This window comes from Zea mays, chromosome 5 (assembly GCF_902167145.1).
Source record: "Zea mays cultivar B73 chromosome 5, Zm-B73-REFERENCE-NAM-5.0, whole genome shotgun sequence".
Taxonomy (NCBI): Eukaryota; Viridiplantae; Streptophyta; class Magnoliopsida; order Poales; family Poaceae; genus Zea; species Zea mays.
Genome location: NC_050100.1, coordinates 37080643 through 37098454, shown reverse-complemented (window position 1 = coordinate 37098454; position 17812 = coordinate 37080643). Strand labels below are relative to the sequence as shown.

Sequence of the window (17812 nt, the reverse complement as noted above, 5' to 3'; positions counted from 1 at the left end):
TTCATTTTTAGACAAAGTTTATGTTTTAGTGTTGATTTGCATGATCACGTGTTCACCCCCTTCCCTCTAGGTGCTCTCATGTTCCCACAAAAGAGGGTCCTTCAAAGCCAAGCAACATCAATGATCAATATGTGATCATCACTTAGCGAGCAAGACAATGAATGCCGAGCTAATTGCTGAGACGTAGAACTTTGCTGAGAAGCTAGGGTACCCTTCGAGAGCAACAATCTTCGGAGGAGGTCCTGATGATTATCGCTATTGCTGCCTCGACAACTTGGAGACCAATGTTTGTTGTTATATGGCGGACAACATCAGGTTCCCAAAGCTAGAAGACGGGTTGTCGTTGATGCCCCTCGAAGAGTTCTCAGATTTCTTTGCGTATACGCACTTGAAGGTAGATAATTTTTCCTCCAAGACAATAGGAGCATCTTCGCATGAAATCCATCTGATAAGTCGGTAGTCATGAGGGAACTGGTCGAGCATGCTCTCAATGTGAATCCTAACACCAATCTTGTCAAATAAAAGTTACATGTTTTGCTCAGTATAGAAGAGATGTAATTAAAAAAGAGACACACCTTACGTTTATCTGGGAGAACACCTTTCTCAAATTTACAAGAGGTCTAGAATAATAGTATATTCTCTAAGGTACAAGAATGTCCAGACTATATGGCTAAGAAGAAGCAACAAGTCATCCACCGATTATATTATCTAAGGAATCATGAGGAGCAGTCTTTTATGAAATATACTCCTCTTGAGATTAGTGTTCACCAAAATTTTAAACACCAAATTGTGACCCTCCAATTATTTTGCCATTTGAATATGTTAAACATATGTTAAACAAACTAGGGTCTGTTTGAGACGGGTTTTTTGAAGAGCTTTACTGAGAACCTGGATTCTTAGATAAACTATCTGTCATGAGAATCTAAATATCGTAGGAGCTTGTGTGCAGAGGAATATGAGGGGGTATGCACGGTTTAGGGTTTAGGAAGCAACAGATTCCTCCTGTCATGACGACTCAGTTGATTCTGCATTCACGTTGATTTGGGCGATTTTCATTATGTGAAAAGCAGGTTGGGAAACAAAGCGTTTGGTGGCCAGAAGCCAATTCAGACAGCCATAATTTGGCTAGAAGCCAAAACAAATAGGCCCCTAAATGACATTTAAGCATACACAACAATCCATTCTAGCGTTTAAAAAATCTCAACCCGTATGAGGTAAGACAGTCCTAGGCATTATATTAAGAAGAAAATCTTCTCAGGTAGGTCGAGAAAACCCTGAACCCCTGCCCTACCCTTACATAACGGCACCCTAGCCATGTGAGCACGACTGCAACCAATGGCTGAGCCTTAGACCTGTGCTCTGGCATGGGATAGAGGAGGGGATTTTTAACCCCAACCTAAAATTTGGTTCCACATGGAGTTGATTTAAACATACACAACAATCCATTCTAGCGTTTAAAAAAACTCAACCCGTAGGAAGTAAGACAGCCCTAGGAAATTATATTAAAAAGAAAATCTTCTCAAGCAGGTCGAGAAAATCATGAACCCCTGCCCTACCCAACACCCTAGCCATGTGAGAACGACTGCAACCGATGGCTGAGCCTTAGACCTGTGTTCTGGCATGGGATAGACGAGGGGATTTTTTTAACCCTAACCTAAAATTTGGTTCTATATGGAGTTGAACTCAGGATCTGAGAAGTGCTAGTAAACCACCTAACCAACTCAGCTAAAGAACCTTTCACACTCTAACATTTAAAACGAGTTAAACAACCGTTTAGCCAAACCGCAAACGATGCTTGTGATGCTATACTTTTGCAACTAAAAACTCTCCAATTGAATCAACTGTAAGCTTGCATGTTTTTTATTTATTTACTATTTCAGTAAATGCAAATGAGGATTAGAATTTTGCTTTATATGATAAATGAAAGCCGGTGTCATGCGGAGCAGGGGCTAAGCCAACCATCAAGTTTGTCAGCGTCAACATCATTTTAGATGGGTCTCATCAATATTATAAACAATATTTTACACTATATTTTCAAAAATACATCGGTGTCAGCTGACACCGACACCAAGCGGTAGCTTCGCCCTTGATGTGGAGGAGGCACGCAGGCCGAGCATGGGGGAGGAGAGGGAGCTAAGCAGAAGAGGATGAGGACATCACTTCTATACATACAATGTATGGTCGATAACACCATCGCGTGCACGACACCTAAATATCCATGTACATTCTACCCTAGTCAATTGTGTTTTAAAGCTTACGCTTGGTGTCATGGATGTTTTGATGATTAGGAACCTTGAAGAGGACCAACAAGGACTTGGGAAAGGCCAAGAGGTTGAGGAGGAGCATTAAGGATGTCCACAATAAGAAGGAAATCAAGTCCATCTCGGCTGCGATTCCATCTCGGGTTCCATGACCAGTCTTTACTAAAATGGACGCATAGGACGCATCCGGACTCCGATTGCGGTGGACTTGATATGGTTGGAAAGATAAAAAGATTATCTAACCAATCGAACTAGTTCCACCTTAAAATTCATCCGGAGGCAACGAGAATCGTCGAAACAATTTTGTTTTGGTGCTACGACATCGTCTGTTGGCCCGTTGGCTCGTGTATCGCGTCGGAGCCCATTAGGGGCGAGACCAAGGGGTCACGCACGCCCTAATACTCTATTTATTCAGCAGCCGCCACATTAGGGTGGGTTTTTCTTAGATTATTCTGTCATCGAACAATATCGTCGTCATTGGCTTGTGAAACCCCATCTCGTAATCAACACGGTTTGGTTGTGTTCTTCCTGTTCTTGCTTGTGTTCTTGATTGCACTTGCAGGGATAAGCCTTCGTGGCGAGGTCACTCGTGTGTCCCGGGTTATAACCAACCGAGCAATGGTGTAGTGATTGCGTGGATCTGTTAGCTCGGAGCCTTGGATCATCATCGTCGAAATCTCCGCCCAATTAAGTTATCATACCTCATGGAAGATCGGGCCTCGTCCTCTATAAAGAGGTGGACACTGGCAAGCAACGTCACAGCGGAGTCAAGCAAGGGAGGCGGTGAAGCCAAGAGCGGCCAGGGGAGGCAAGACCGCTGGGGAGCAGGGGAGGCGGGGCCATGGAGCAGGGAGGAAGCAAGGAGCTAGGAGGCGCTAAGAGCAGAGCAACAAGCGAGAGCAGGGAAGCGACATACCGGCGGCGAAGCACAAGTAGGCAACAATGGCGACACAATGGCTTACAGGAGCAGGGCAAAGAGGCGACAAGCATGAGGTGGAGGACGCCTGCCCAAGGGTGGTAATGGGCTCTAATTTTACGCTATAAAATTTAAGAATCGAATCAGATTAGAATCAGACCTTATTTTTATTTATTTTTGAACTAAAATTATTTAAGAGCTCTAACTTATTGTGAAGAAACATTTATATCCTGATCCACTATAAACCCTACGCCTGCTTGAGAACAGTTTCAGGATAAGTTTTTTTTTCAAACGTGGGCTGGGCTAGAGTTCCATAAAGCGTTAAAATGTGGCCTTTTTACGGCCCATAGTGACATCTAAAACGGGTGTTTTAGCGCCTAAAACGAGCACTTCACACTTTATGCACTCAGCATCGTTTTGGCACTTCAAACACGCTTAAGTGTCTTTTTAATAACATTAGTTTGGTGTCCCTCCTTTTTCTTTCTTTTTGTTTTCCTTAATATGACCATCAGCTATGCACTCATTACTATGCTTAGGAGGAATCCTTCTGTCAACAGCTAAGTTATTTCACAAAACAAATTGTAGTATTCCGTATGTTATTCTTGCTTCTTGTAAATTGTTTGATTTAGTATCTTTGAAAAGTCCCACTGCAAGGGTCTATTCCATCATGTATCTTTGTAAATTGCAAAAGTAACGCTTGTGTTGTGATGTGCTGAAATTCTTTACCTAGTAGCTGGCCAGTTGGTAGGCATGGTTATCATAAAAAAGTGAGGAAAAAATGTAGTTACAAGGAAAGAAATGGATGCACACTGAACACCTAAACTATCAAGTGCTTCCATCTTCAGAATCATTTGAAATAAGCTTCCGATCAAGACAAAAGATATAACTGATGTGGCATGACAATAACTACCATTCGGTCATATAACATAGGAAATTTTACAGGTGCACTCTTACATGTTGCTAATGTTGTATCACTGAAATTTTCAAAGCAATCTTGCCACTTCATTGCATATATGTATATACATACTCTCTCTGTTCCAACATATAGTTCACTTTTCCTCTAAGTCAAACTTCTCTAACTATGACCAAGTTTATAGAAAATGAATCAACATCTACAATATCAAATTAGTTTAACTCATGGTCTTTGAGGCGTTGTTAGTGTCCTCTGGCACTAGCGGTACACCTCGACACCTATGCGATTAAAACCTTGTGACCTTCTGTGGTGCCTCGGGGAAGCCTCGAGTCCTCAACTCCTAAGAAATGCATCAAAAACCATGATTTATCTAAAATCTCGTTTTTCTTTAAACTTGGTAAAAATAAGAGAAGTTCAACTTAGGATAAAACTAAAGTGAAGTATAACTTGGAACATAGGGAGTACTAAGGTAAGATACTTACCATGCTACCAGCACGCTGCAGGCAGCAACGGCACAGTTGAGAAACGCAAATGAGACTACTTTTGGGACAGGATGTGCCTCCAAGTCCAGGAATTACATCCCAACATCTTCAATCTGCAAGAGACAGAGGATCATGCATTGTTATCAGAAAACAAAAATCCATAAAGTGTCACTTGAGAATTGTAAAATTATGAAATAATGTGTATAGCATCTGATTTTTAACTAGAGAATGCAAATTGCCTGTTTCCATAATATGTGGTGTCTCATAAATCAACATATAATACCTAAAATATGCAAATTAGCAGGCCTCACCATAAGCACAGGAAAATTTTCAGACAGGCTTACAAAGTTCATGACCTAATGAAAAGCGCATAATGATAGTTGCTAGTCCCTGCTATCCATTGTTTTCAGATCGCCTGATCGTCTGATCGACCCCACTGGGCGATCAGGCGATTAGTCGCGATTAGGCGACAATCAGGGCGTTTAGTCGCTCCTGATCGAGCCTAATCGTCCCCCTGGTCGTCCTGTGTATTTGCAGGACATATATATGTATATATACTATATAGACATATAGTCATATATAACACAATATATATTATATAGATATATAGTCTAAACTGAAGTCTGAACTAACCTGAACTGAAGTATGAACTAAACTAAACTGAACTCAAGACAGGAGCTTCAGAAGTCTTAACTAAACTGAAGTCTGAACCGAACAAAAAAATGAGAAAAATTCAGACATCAGAATTCAGTCTTAACTGGAGACTTTAGAGTTCAATATAAAATGAGAAAAGTTGAGTCTTAACTGGAGACTTCAGAGTTCAGAGTTCAGTCTAAAATGGGAAAGGTTCAGTCTTAACTGGAGACTTCAGAGTTCAGACATATACCTTCAGATAAGGGGCTCATCTCCAGTCCTTGTGTTTTCTTCCAGCTGGTGTAGAGAGAAGGGTGTTGGAGCCTTGGAGGGAGAGAGAAGGGTGAAGAAGGGAGAGGGAAGGGAGCTGGGAAGAGAGAACTGAGAAGGGTGTTTTCTCCCAGCCGGCAGGGAAGATGAAGAGACAAGAAGATCTGGGGGCGGCTACCTCTATTAATAATGGGCCAGTCCAGTCAAACAGACTGTTGGACTACCTGAGCCTTAATCGTGACTGATCGGATCCTAATCGATTAGTCGTTCCATATCGTCGCCTAATCGGACGATATGGACAATCAGTCACCCTAATCGAATCGAACACTATTATCGAGCACAGAGTACCAATCAGCTCGACTAATCGCGATTAGTCGGACGATCTGAAAACAATGCTTCTATCACTTTATGCAAAGATGACAATGAATGAGATTGAGATACATGAGTACCAGCTCAAGGATTTTACAACTGAAAAGATTTTTTGTAAGTTAAAAAAATTAAATATTACCTTCTGATTTCTGGTATTCCCTTCAGAGTCACTGATAGGACAGAATTTCATAACATGATTGATGACAGTGAGAGGCTTATTGCCTGGCAGCTGACACACATCACAATTTAATTATGTGATACAACTGAACATACCATTTTATATAATTAGATATAGTTTCTGAACTAAATATGTGAGCCACTTTCGGAAATGTCAATCAGGTTTGCAATATGCCTCATTTGTAATGTGATCTCATGTAAGCAGTCATAAATTGCATTAGTGTCCAAATGAGACTTATCTTTCACGATAAATTCATGAACAACACCGTTTAGCTCAATGCAACTACATCCAGGAACCTTCTCCACTCCCAAATGCCTCATCATAACCCTCACTTTGTCAGCCTTCTTCCTCATATTTGCCTCCGCATACATGTTAGCCAATAACACATAGATTCCACTATCACTTGGGTCAAGTTCTACCAATTTCATTGCTGCCTTCTCACCAAGAGTTATATTACCATGCATCCTACAAGCAAAGAAAAGAGCACCCCAAACTACTGCATCAGGATCCATAGGCATGGCGTTCACAAGCTGTTCTGCTTCATCCAAATGCCCTGCTCTGCCTAGCAAGTCTATCATACATGAATAATGTTTCATTTTCCTCTCAAGGTGATATTTTGCATGCATTAAGGAGAAAAATTGACGACCTGCTTCAACCAAACCGGCATGGCAACAAGCTGACAGAACCCCTATAAATGTTATCTCATCTGGCTGCAATCCAAGATCTATCATTCTCTGGAAGTATTCTATGGCCTCATCAGCATGTCCATGATTTGCAAGACCACATATCATTGAGGTCCATGTGAGTGCATTTTGAACTGGGATTTCATTGAAAACACAGATTGCCTTCTTGATGTTGCCACACTTTGCATACATGTCCACCAGAGATGTACCAAGTGCAACACTAAGATGAAGTTTATGTCGGTCAATGTAATGGTGGACCCACATCCCCATTTCTAATGCTCCTAGCTGCGAGCAAGCAGATAAGAGATTAACCATGGTGATCTCATTAGGATCCACCTTTGATTTCTGCATCTCATGAAACAGTGCAATAGCCTCCTTGCCCTGCTTATTCTGTACATAACCAGCCATCAGAGCATTCCATGGGAATACATCCCTTTCAGGCATCTCATCGAACAACATCCGTGCATCTTCCATCATCCCCAGCCTCGCATGCCCCACGATCATGGTTGTCCAAGAAACAGCAGTTCTGTTACTGATCCTTTCAAACACCGAGTTTGCTAACTCTAAACTGCCACACTTGACATACATATCCATCACCGCGTTCATCAGCCTCACCGTGCACCTCACCCCTTTATTGTCCACAAACTCATGCAGCCTCTTCCCTAGCTCCAAATCCCCCATCTGTGCACATCCCGACACTGCTCCGATCACCGTGACCTCGTCAGGCCTCACTGCATTGCCGTCTTCCGCCAACCTCCAAAACAACTCTAGCGCCTCCCGCGGGAGGCCACTCCTCACGTACCCACCAATCAGTGTGTTCCACGAGACCACGTCCCTGACTGGACTTTCGTCGAACAACCTTCGGGCGAAAGCCATGGGCCCACGAACAGACCAGAAATGCATCGCGGCGTTCACCACGAAGACGTCAGCGCTGAACCCCAGTTTCTGCACATGCCCAAGAACCGCGGCACCGTACGATCTGTACTGCAGGCGCGCACAGGCCTTGATGAGGAACGGGAACGTGAGGTGATCGGGGCGCGCGGAACCGGAGTGGAGGAGGGCGCGGTAGAGCGGGAGGCAGTGGCGGTCCACGAGGTGTTGATGCGGGCAGAGGGAGAGCGCGCGGAAGGCGGCATTGTAGGGGAATGCAGAGTCCGGCGGGGATGGGAGGGAAGCGAGGATGGCAAGCGCGTGGAGAAGCGGGCGCGGAGAGGCGGGGTCGGAGTGGGCAAAGGCGGCGACGAGGCGGTCGATGAAGGGCGACGTGGAGTGGGAGGAGAGGAGGCCGGAGACGAGGTGGTGCGCGTGAAGCTTCAGAAGGACGCGGAACGACGGCGGGTGGACGGCGCCGGCGTGGAGGAGGACCAGCAGGCGGGAAGGCGGATGCATCGTTTTGGGAAGCCGGGGAGTTTGAATTCTGACTCAATTTCGTGTCACATGAATATCAACTAGTGCAATGCGCGCGCCTTGCGCGCGACTACTGTGACAGTACGTGCATATTAGAGATGGAGGCGATTATATATTGAATACCATTGACCATGCACCAGATTTGAAAGGTAGATTTTAGAAAAGATAAGGTGTTTAGAGCGTTTCCAAGAGCTCATATATATACCCTGAGAGCTTTTGTCCTTTAAAGAAAATCTGTAATCCAACAGCTCCTTTTAGATTTTCTAAAAAAATCTGTTAAACATGGTAATCTGTCATTTATTCCGTAGATTAAATACCCCTAGTAAACAGCCTCTAGTAAACAGAAATTCCAACAGCACCAGCATCTGCAGCTTCTCTGTGGGCCTGATTGGTTGCCGTATCTAGGCAGCATGGCCGAGCGAGCCAGACCCGCGGCAGCCTGGCTGTGCATCGCGTGAGCCTGGCTCCACAGATGCGCAGATTTTGGTCGCATCTCCAGAGCCTGGCCCGAGCTCCTTTTTTGCATCGCGAGACACAGGCGCTGATGCATATGCGGCAAACCAAACAAGCGGCAAAGTACCACGCGCCTGGTTACGTGGATGCAACCTACAACCAAACACACTACGCCGCATACCGTGAGCCTGGTTGGCCTATATGCGGGCAACCAATCAGGCCCTGTAGTATGTACTACTCAAGTCCTCAACCAAGTCCAACTTCGGCTGCTTCATCAGGAGTCAGGACCCTGCGAGTAGCACAAGAAAAGCCGGCGTCAGGATCCAGCGCGCCCACGTGGCAGAGGTGGCTGGCCGGTTACCGTCTGTACAGTGGATGCCAGAGCTTCGCCGATTTTCACCTACTGTTCCTGTAGTTCTTGTTGGAACCAAACTAGGTAATTAAGGTTGATGCTGGCATGGCCTAAATATTGCAAGCACAATAGTTATGTATTTATCCAGGCATATCTGCCACTGCAGATCTCCGTGAAGACAGATCTTACCTTGCTGACCATTCTGCTGCTTCCATCATCTCTACTGAACAGGTAATATGGCCACAGAATGGACTGAAATCATCATTCATTCAATACTAGAACAGTTTTGGCTAATTTTTCCCTTAAGAACTGAAAGGGGCACCTGCACTGCACAGCAGTCACTTCAACTGATAACATTATTCTCTTGTAATGCTAGGGAGAAGAGCTCAGGAAGCAGATTGAAATAAAACGACAAACATTTCCTTATCGGTAAAACCGATTCAAAAGGGTAAATGCAGATATTGTACTTTTAAAATGAAGCAAAGACAGGAGCGCACGCAATACTTGAACTGAGTGTACACAATAAAATTGTACCTAGCACGAATCATGTAGTATACCAATACCGAGAATGGATAATAGACTAAAGCAAGTAACAATTACCTCGCCAGCAAATTGTATAAGGATCAAACATCCTGTTGCACGAGCTTGAACGAAAAGAGCTGAATTAAACCAAACCTAAAGCAGGAAATGCAATACATAAACTCAGTGCACAAAAGAAAATTGTAATCACTATTACATCATGTAGTGGGCCAATGAAGGACCAACTAAATTAAGTGCCAATTACCTCCTTTGAGAAATTTGTAAGGATTAGTAGTAATTTCCAAACTTCGCTGAATCGGGCTTCAAACCGAAAGATTTCTTCAAAATTAAGCAACACAAGCAGAAGAAGGTTGTTAGTCACTGCCAGTACAACTCTAAACAGCCTCCAAGCTCCCAATCAGCAAACCATTCATAAGACAAATCATTTCTACTTCTAGTATATAATAGTACTAATAAATAGCATTTAACCATCTCCTAATAAATTTGCTAATTACCGTACCAAAAGAGCGAAGACCAAGAAAAAACGCATCAAGAAAGTCGTCAAAATCTCCACCACCACAAGAAATCATATAAAGTGCTGCTCTGGTGCCCCCACCTTCTGATCTTCTCGTGTCGATTGCTTGCCCAGCTCGCTTCCTCTTCGTCTTCCTTCTCCCCCTTCTCCTCGCCTCCGGTTAACCGCCATAGCCTGGATTCGCCTTCTCCCGCGGCGGCGCGGCCGACCGCTGCTGCTGCGTCGGCGCGTGAGATGGATGATTGCGGCGGCGGCGGCAAGAGGTCGTTCCAGCTGGCGCGGTCGCTGACGTACCACCACCACCCGGGGCACCGGCCGGCGGCCGCGTCCAGGTGGCGACAGCAGCACCAGCAGCATCAGCTCGCGGACGAGCCGCGTGCGCCTCGGCCGCAGGCGGTGGTGCTGTACACGACGTCGCTGCGCGGGGTGCGGCGCACATTCGCGGACTGCGTCGCGGTGCGCGCCATCCTGCGCGGCTGCCGCCACCCAGCAACAGCGTAGTCACATAAAGGTCGTCCCATAGCCTGCAGTTCGCCGCAACGCTTCCACGCACGTCGGTGTCACTGAGGGGAGACAGATTAGGGGGGGTGGCGTCTAGCCGGAGCTCCTGGAGGGCAGCGTTGAAGAGGGGGTCGGGGGCCTCCTTGACCCATGACGGCGCCCACGGAGACGACAGGAACCTCCTAGAAGGTTTCGCGGGCGCGGTAGAAAGGTTGGATGTTTCGTGGCCCTTAAGGCGCGATCCAACGGCTGAAATAAAAACAATGACGTGACACTCTATACGCGCGGTTTTCCGTTCGGCTTTAATAATAAAGAAATGGTAAGTTGAAACCAGCCTAGTCAGCAAGTGTAACCAGTAGTAAAAACAAATACCTGAATAACCACCATGGTTCCAACCGCAGTTGCCACATGTGCAGCTCTTGGTGAAGGAGGCTCGCCAAGTGGGGTAAGCCTAACAAAGTACACTTGTAGTTAGATATATTTGAAGAATTCTGCATATTGCAGATATAATTACCATGCTACCAACAAACTTAACTAAATCACGGCACCAAATACTAAATGTTGAAAAAGGTCAAAATTGTTTATGGAATACTCTACCTGCTCCACTTGTTCAATGACACATCGTAGCAATGGACATCTGCTGTGGCACCAGCAAGACCTAAAATAGAAGAGATCATTGAGAAACTCACCTTTATGTTTGACTGGGAAATAAAAACGGCATTCCATTCCAACAGCAGACTCATTTACTTTTTCATTATGAAGTACAATTTAAATGTCCAAAAAGGTAAATTCCTTTTCTACATTGCAGAATGTTTCTAATTGGTAACCCAAAGAAAAGCCTTTAAATTCCCGCCTAATGCCAGTCATGAAATAGTTCCATACACCTTCTAACTTGCCTAAAAAGAATCCTCCTGCTATTGTGATAGGAGCCAAGAACACGCATAAAAATGATTAACTCACCAGTATAACACACAATTCAGCTCAAAGAAATTAAATTTTCTGTAAAGAGAACCAATCATCATAAGTTTTTTATACCGAACAACTCAAGCTAGCACCTAGCAGTGCGATGAAACCAAACTATCAGGTTGAGCACTACTGTATTTAATCTCTAAGTAAAACAGCAAATCACCCATCGCCACCTGAAGTCCCTGTTTTCGCAAATAAAATCCAATTCAATCCCTTGTAAAGACTTTAATTCATTCGCAGCAAGTTGAATTATAGTCTAAAATGACATGACAGTTTATACTTCTGTATTGAGTAAAAAAATAAGACCACGACCAGTTTTCTAACTGCCACTATAAAATTAGAATTCAGAATTATTGCACCAAGTCACCAACATTAAGACCATAAATTCATTTGAATGCCAAACTGCACCAAGTTATCACTGCATCCAAAATTCAGCGCAGCCCAGCCCATGAGCCCAGACCCTACTGAATGGCAAGCATACCCAGAGCAACACTAGGGGCGAGATAAGGCCTACCAACATTCCAAAATCAGAAAACACAAACCATTTATATTTTTATATACATAAGACCGGGCTCGCGCTGCATCTATCCATACGCCGCTCTTATTGGGCGCGTATTTACACAAGCGGAAGTGTCCAAGCAGACATTAAGGGTACTACAACAGCTAGGCGCCATAATTGGTTCCAAGCAGACATTAAGTGTACTATAATAGCTAGGTGCCGCAATAATCGGCTAATAGCAGTAGACTTTTTATCAAAGACAAAAAAAGAAGAGGTGAGCCCCCGCTGATGTCCTGGGGGCTGTGGAATCTCTCATGACATGCTTATTGCTGTAGCAACTTCAGGGTGATAGTGAAGCATCTCCTCAGATCAATGGCAAGAGGGTGTGCGTGTGGGTACATACTTACGAGGGGAACACCAGGGGTATTAGGGAAGGGACTTGATGTATCTCCGAGCCTTTGGATTGTCGATGAACTCTAGGTCAGCCTCACTCATGGTGCCGAGGACGTTTCCTCAACAGCGCGCGAAATGCTGGGCCGCGGCTGGAACGGCGCTGGGCGGGGCTCCGGCCCCGTGCTCAGGCGAAGGGAGGGCGCGGGAATGGGGTTTGCTGGGGGGAGATTCTGGGTCGGGGCGCGGACCGCTAGGAGACCGCTAGGGTGGACGGAAGGAGCGAGCGGAAGGAAGCAAAAGCACGGAGGGAAGCGATGATCCGCGCGGGTGACGGCGAAGTAACCCTAGCGAGCGAGCGAGCGAGCGAGCGGGCGGGCGAGATTGAGGGGGAGCGGGGAGAGGAGGGGATGGTAGAGACTCACCTGACGTGACCTGGAGTCGTGCGTCGACGACGGCGGTGGGGAGATCCGGGGACTGGGGGACGGCGGTGGGTCTGGTCGGACGACGCGCAGCGGAGGCGACAGGCTTTTCGGGGAAGAGAGAGCGCGAGACTGGGGAGGTGGAGAGACCTAGAAGAATCTGCAAACGACGGACACATGAGAGAATGTCACCACTTGATAACGATCTAACGGTCAAGGAATTTTTGGCGACGTGGACCATCCTGGGGGCCGGATTCCTTGCTGGTTTAATAATAAGGAAATTATAGGTATTAAATTTAGACGCTTTGATAAATTTGTCTTGTATTTAGTATTTTGTCTTTATTCATATAATTTTTTTATAATTAAATATATTTAATACTTGTAATTATCATTCAAATATTCGATGGGATCCGAATAAACTTTAATTGGGTGGCTCTAAAGCAACTCGAAAGAGAGTTTCCCGTAATTATGTTGTTAATTTTAAAAACTGGCCTGATTTAGAGAAAATATGGCCGTAATAAAATAGTAACCTCCATCAGTGTGCGTTTTAATTAATCCGATTTGTTTTTTCCGGCGCCGAGCGGGAACGTTTTGGTCCGTGTTTGCTGGCGCGCACGGCTATTTCCCACCCTCTATCGTATGCATTTGACCACAAGTTCACAAGTTAGACGTGTCTGCATCTGTAACTAGGACGTGCGTCTATCCGAATTGATAGTTGCCGGTCATATAGGGGTGTTTAGTTTTAATTTAGTTCGTCGTTTTGTTCATTAGAGCGACTCCAATAATTCCTTAAACCATTGTTCCAATTAATTTTTTTTTGGAAAAAAAGGAAAACCATGTGTCCAACAGACTCTCAACTCTTGCCCCTAAAGCCTCGCACGCGAATACAACCTCATCATGTGCACAAATCTCCGCCGACCAGCAGGCTCCCAATCTAGATGGTGGTTTCCGTTCCCGCGCCCTTTTGCCGCCTACGCGTTTCATCCAATCTCTCTCGGTCTGCAGTTCGCGCGCACTGGACAAGCAGGTTCAGGCGACAGCGGTCTTCAACCAAGCAGAGGTCGATGCAAACTGCTCTTGCGATGGATCCTGTCGGTGGGGAATCCATGACGCAAGATGATTATGCGATGCCTTTTTTATTTCAATTCACAAATGGTTGCACATCGTGTTCTTGCGCCGCCGCCTACTGAGAAAGGGTACTCCACGATGATTTACATTTTGGGATGTATTAATTTCATAGATCGTACTGATTTTGCTAGTTTGTGCCGCCCCTTTGGTGTATGTGCTGCTGAGAAAGGAAGTATAGACCAAGTTTTCAATTAGTCTGAATTTCTATGAAACAATTTCTGTAGCTATTGGAAGTAATCATCATGATCTTCTACTGCGGTCATTATGCGTTTAAATAAATCACGACTCATTCTATACTTGTGGAACCAAGAATAATAAAATATCAATATGGCATCTGTGATTGAAAGAAAGGTACCAAATGGAATTAAACAAACCTTCGCCTAAAATCAGATAAGCTGAATGTAGAATTATCTGCTAAGTAATCTTGAAACATTCTTGCGTGACCTCTTTGTCTGTCTCGATATTTAACTATATGTCTAGGCACAGAACCAACACGTTTTCGATGAGTATGTGATGGATGATGGAAAATATTGTACTCGCCAAAACTAATATCATCATCATCATCGGATCAAGACTCACCCAAAATTCTTTGCAAGAGCGATGGTCGATGACTCATGATGGAAGGTACTGTGCAAAGGCTGCAAACAAATACAATAGAGTGACCATATTTTCTCATTAGCAACATGGCACACCATTTTGTCTAATGGTCAGATGGCAAAAAAAATAATTTGCTAATACATACAAGCAAGGGACTCCGACACCTGCTTTCGGGTACCTGTGCAGGAGCTCCAATTTCGTGTGCATCTTCTGTGCGATGGTGAAGGTCCAGCGATGGCGGCACCTGCCTGGTCAGCTCCAACGATGGTGGCACCTGCCTCGTCAACTCCACCAATCAGCCGACGTCGAATCAAACGGAAAAGAGTGTGTACGGCGAGCCTTGATTTGATCAATATTGGCCGACTGCTGGCCTGGTGCATATGACGTACCCGCTACCCCTTTGGAAGACTGACAGCAGAAGAAAGTTTCTGCACAGTGAGTTGGAATGGCCGCGCAGAAGCCTCAACAGATATTTGCGGGAGGTATGGCTAAAGAGATGTTGTGGGTCCACCATAACTAACTTACATTTTTGGGATTTGTTGGAGTTGAATTTTTTTTTGGAATTACATGATTTAGGGAGGTCCCAAATTCCTTGTATAGGAGTAATTTTCTTAGGAGTTGTTGGAGTTGCTCTTAGACTTACTGTGGCTTTAATTCAATTGTGGCTTCTACAGTATTTTGCCCCTATAGGTTGTAGTTGTAGCAGTTCGAACAATTACAGCAGCCGAACAAACTGTAAGGTTTGAATATTAATTGGGTGTGACGTCGAATGTTTGAATATTAATTATAATTATTAAATATAGTCTAATTATAAAACTAATTACATATATGAAGACTAAACGATAAGATGAATTTATTGATTCTAATTAATACATGATTAGCATATGTTTATTGTAGTGTCACATGAGTGAATCATGGACTAATTAGGTTTAGTAAACTTGTCTTACCATTTAATCTTTATCTATGTTATTAGTTTTATAATTAAACTATATTTAATACTTCTATCTAGTATTCAAACATGCGACAGGACTAAAATTTAGTTGTGGATCTATAGATATCACTGGAGAATTCTTCATTAGGTTTGGGCACCATATCTCCATCATCTGTGAAGCTATAGATATTCTCATCTTCATACTCAGACCCATCATAGGTATAAGATTCATCTCGTACACATCTCCATCCGGGTATCGGCCAATAGATCACAATCCTCCAAAAAAAGCATGATCACATGATACTTTATATTACATTAACAGCCAAATGACATCCAACAATAATATATCACAAATAAATGTTACGAACAAAAACATTGTTAGCCATGCAAAACCGCAAAAACAAAGTAACATGTTCTAGAAATAGTAACTTAATTCATCCCAACACGTGATTTTACTGGATGAATATTAACAATGGTAATTGGGTTTAGATTCTACTTCTCCATACCTATACCCATCATTATCGATGAGGGAAAAATTCCCCCTAAATCTGTACACATGATTATTAAAATCTATACATACCCTAATCCTAATAGAGGCCCAGGTTAATGGATATCGTGTCTCCATTTACACCTCGGTGGATCCAAACAGGCGGCAGTAGATGGTTACAGTTATTTAATATTTTCAAACCCTTTACTGATTGTTGCAGAAACTAGTTGTTTAGTCAATCTTCCCACTCGATCCTGCAGACATCAATCTCCCATCATGCATTCTTTATTCAATTTTGTTTTCCTATACTCCCCGCTTATTAATTGCTAATACACATTCACTATTATTGACTATTTATTTGATGTACTAAATAAATATGTATGGAATTAAGGGATCTATGATTCATCAAGAAGAGGATGAGTCAGATGAGGAATTTGACCACTTCATGACTGTCATAATGGGTGAATATTTGCAGAGGAAGGCATAAAAGACATTGAGGTTCTGTTTTTGGGCACAAGGTTTATGATAGAAGTAGAGAAGAACATGATATAAAATTATAGTGTGATACTCTACTAAAAATCCAATATATCCATACAAGTATTTTCGGTGGCGCTTTCAAATGAGTCGGCCTTTATTCTTGTGGATAGTAGCATCGGTTAGATGACATGGTTCCTACTTTGAGCAAAACAAATGCTACCGGTAAACTAGGATTCTTCTTCCCTACAAAAGATAACTACGGTTTTTAGACAGCTAGCTTATGGTGTACCTGCAGATTATATGTTGATGAATATGTGCGGATTGGTGAAAGCAATGTTATTAAGAGCCTAAGGAGATTTTGTGAGGACTATTTATGAGGTGTTTGGCAAGGAATACTTGAGACCTTCTAATGAACATGGTACAACTAGGCTGCTTCATATTGCTGAACAACGTGGTTTTTCTGGTATGGTTGGCAATCTTGATAGTGTATTGGAAGTGGAAAAATTGTCCTGCATCTTACCATGGTATATATTGTGGTCATGTGAAAGAACTAACTATTATAGTTGAGCTGGTTGCGTCTACGAATTTAGGGATATTGCATGCATTCTTTGGTGAGGGATTTGCAATTTCACCATCGTCGGTAGTGGACTTCGCTAATATGCCATCAGGACCACAATCCATAGACACAGATGGACCTACAAACCATAGATATAGATGACATAATAGCAAAGAGACACCACTTGTGGGTTGCCAAATTGCAAATATTCCTTCTTTGTTATACCGGGTCAAACAATGATATTAATGTTTTTAACAAATCTCCATTGTTTGACAAACTTGCTAAAGGTGAAGCTTCGACTGTTAAATACACATTTAATGAAAGGGAAATGGGCCAAGAAGCCATTTCTATATTGTTTTGGTGATTAATGTCCAACACAACACACTAGACTAACAATTTGCTAAGTCTGTGAGCACAGGTTCAATCCAATGCAAATTGAGAAGTGTGAAGTTCAAATCTGCTTAAACAAGGCCAAAAAGTGCAACCTTATAAAATGGGTAAAAATATGAGGTTTTATATTTTGAATAAGTTGCACACATCCATTGTAATGTCTTTAGCACTTTGTTTTAGTCTCTAACTCTGTTCTGAAGAAAGTGCACATTTACACTTGTTTTAAGCAAAAACATGAACCCTCGAGAAAAGATGTGAAAAAGCTGAGTTTCCCTAATTTAGTTCAATAGATTATACTCTAACAATGTTTGTATAAATCATAGGGAAGCTCTCGAGATTAGTCAAAAAAAGTGGATAAGTTTAGCTCAAAAGAGCTAAAGTTGGGCTGATCTAGGACTTGTTGGTCACTTGTTCTAAAATGTTATGAATCAAGAACAAGGCAACATAATTGTTAATTATTAGGGACCTTTGTCTTTCGAACCATTATCTCCCCATAG

General features: G+C 43.3%; 1 protein-coding gene and 1 long non-coding RNA gene across 2 annotated transcripts; one reads left to right on the top strand and one right to left on the bottom strand.

Moving 5' to 3' along the window:
* Positions 1 to 4074: 4074 nt before the first annotated feature.
* LOC103626239 (pentatricopeptide repeat-containing protein At2g22410, mitochondrial) lies at positions 4075 to 8132 on the bottom strand. The gene is made up of 3 exons (XM_008646639.3): positions 5984 to 8132; positions 4573 to 4685; positions 4075 to 4430 (listed from the first exon to the last, which is right to left on the bottom strand). Exon 1 carries the CDS (start codon positions 8092 to 8094, stop codon positions 6148 to 6150), a length of 1947 nt encoding a protein of 648 aa, XP_008644861.1. The 5' UTR covers positions 8095 to 8132; the 3' UTR covers positions 4075 to 4430; positions 4573 to 4685; positions 5984 to 6147.
* A 793-nt stretch (positions 8133 to 8925) lies between these two features.
* On the top strand, positions 8926 to 9338 carry LOC103626238 (uncharacterized). The gene is made up of 3 exons (XR_552788.3): positions 8926 to 9001; positions 9084 to 9148; positions 9294 to 9338. It is a non-coding gene; the product is annotated as an uncharacterized lncRNA (long non-coding RNA).
* The last annotated feature ends 8474 nt before the right edge of the window (positions 9339 to 17812 follow it).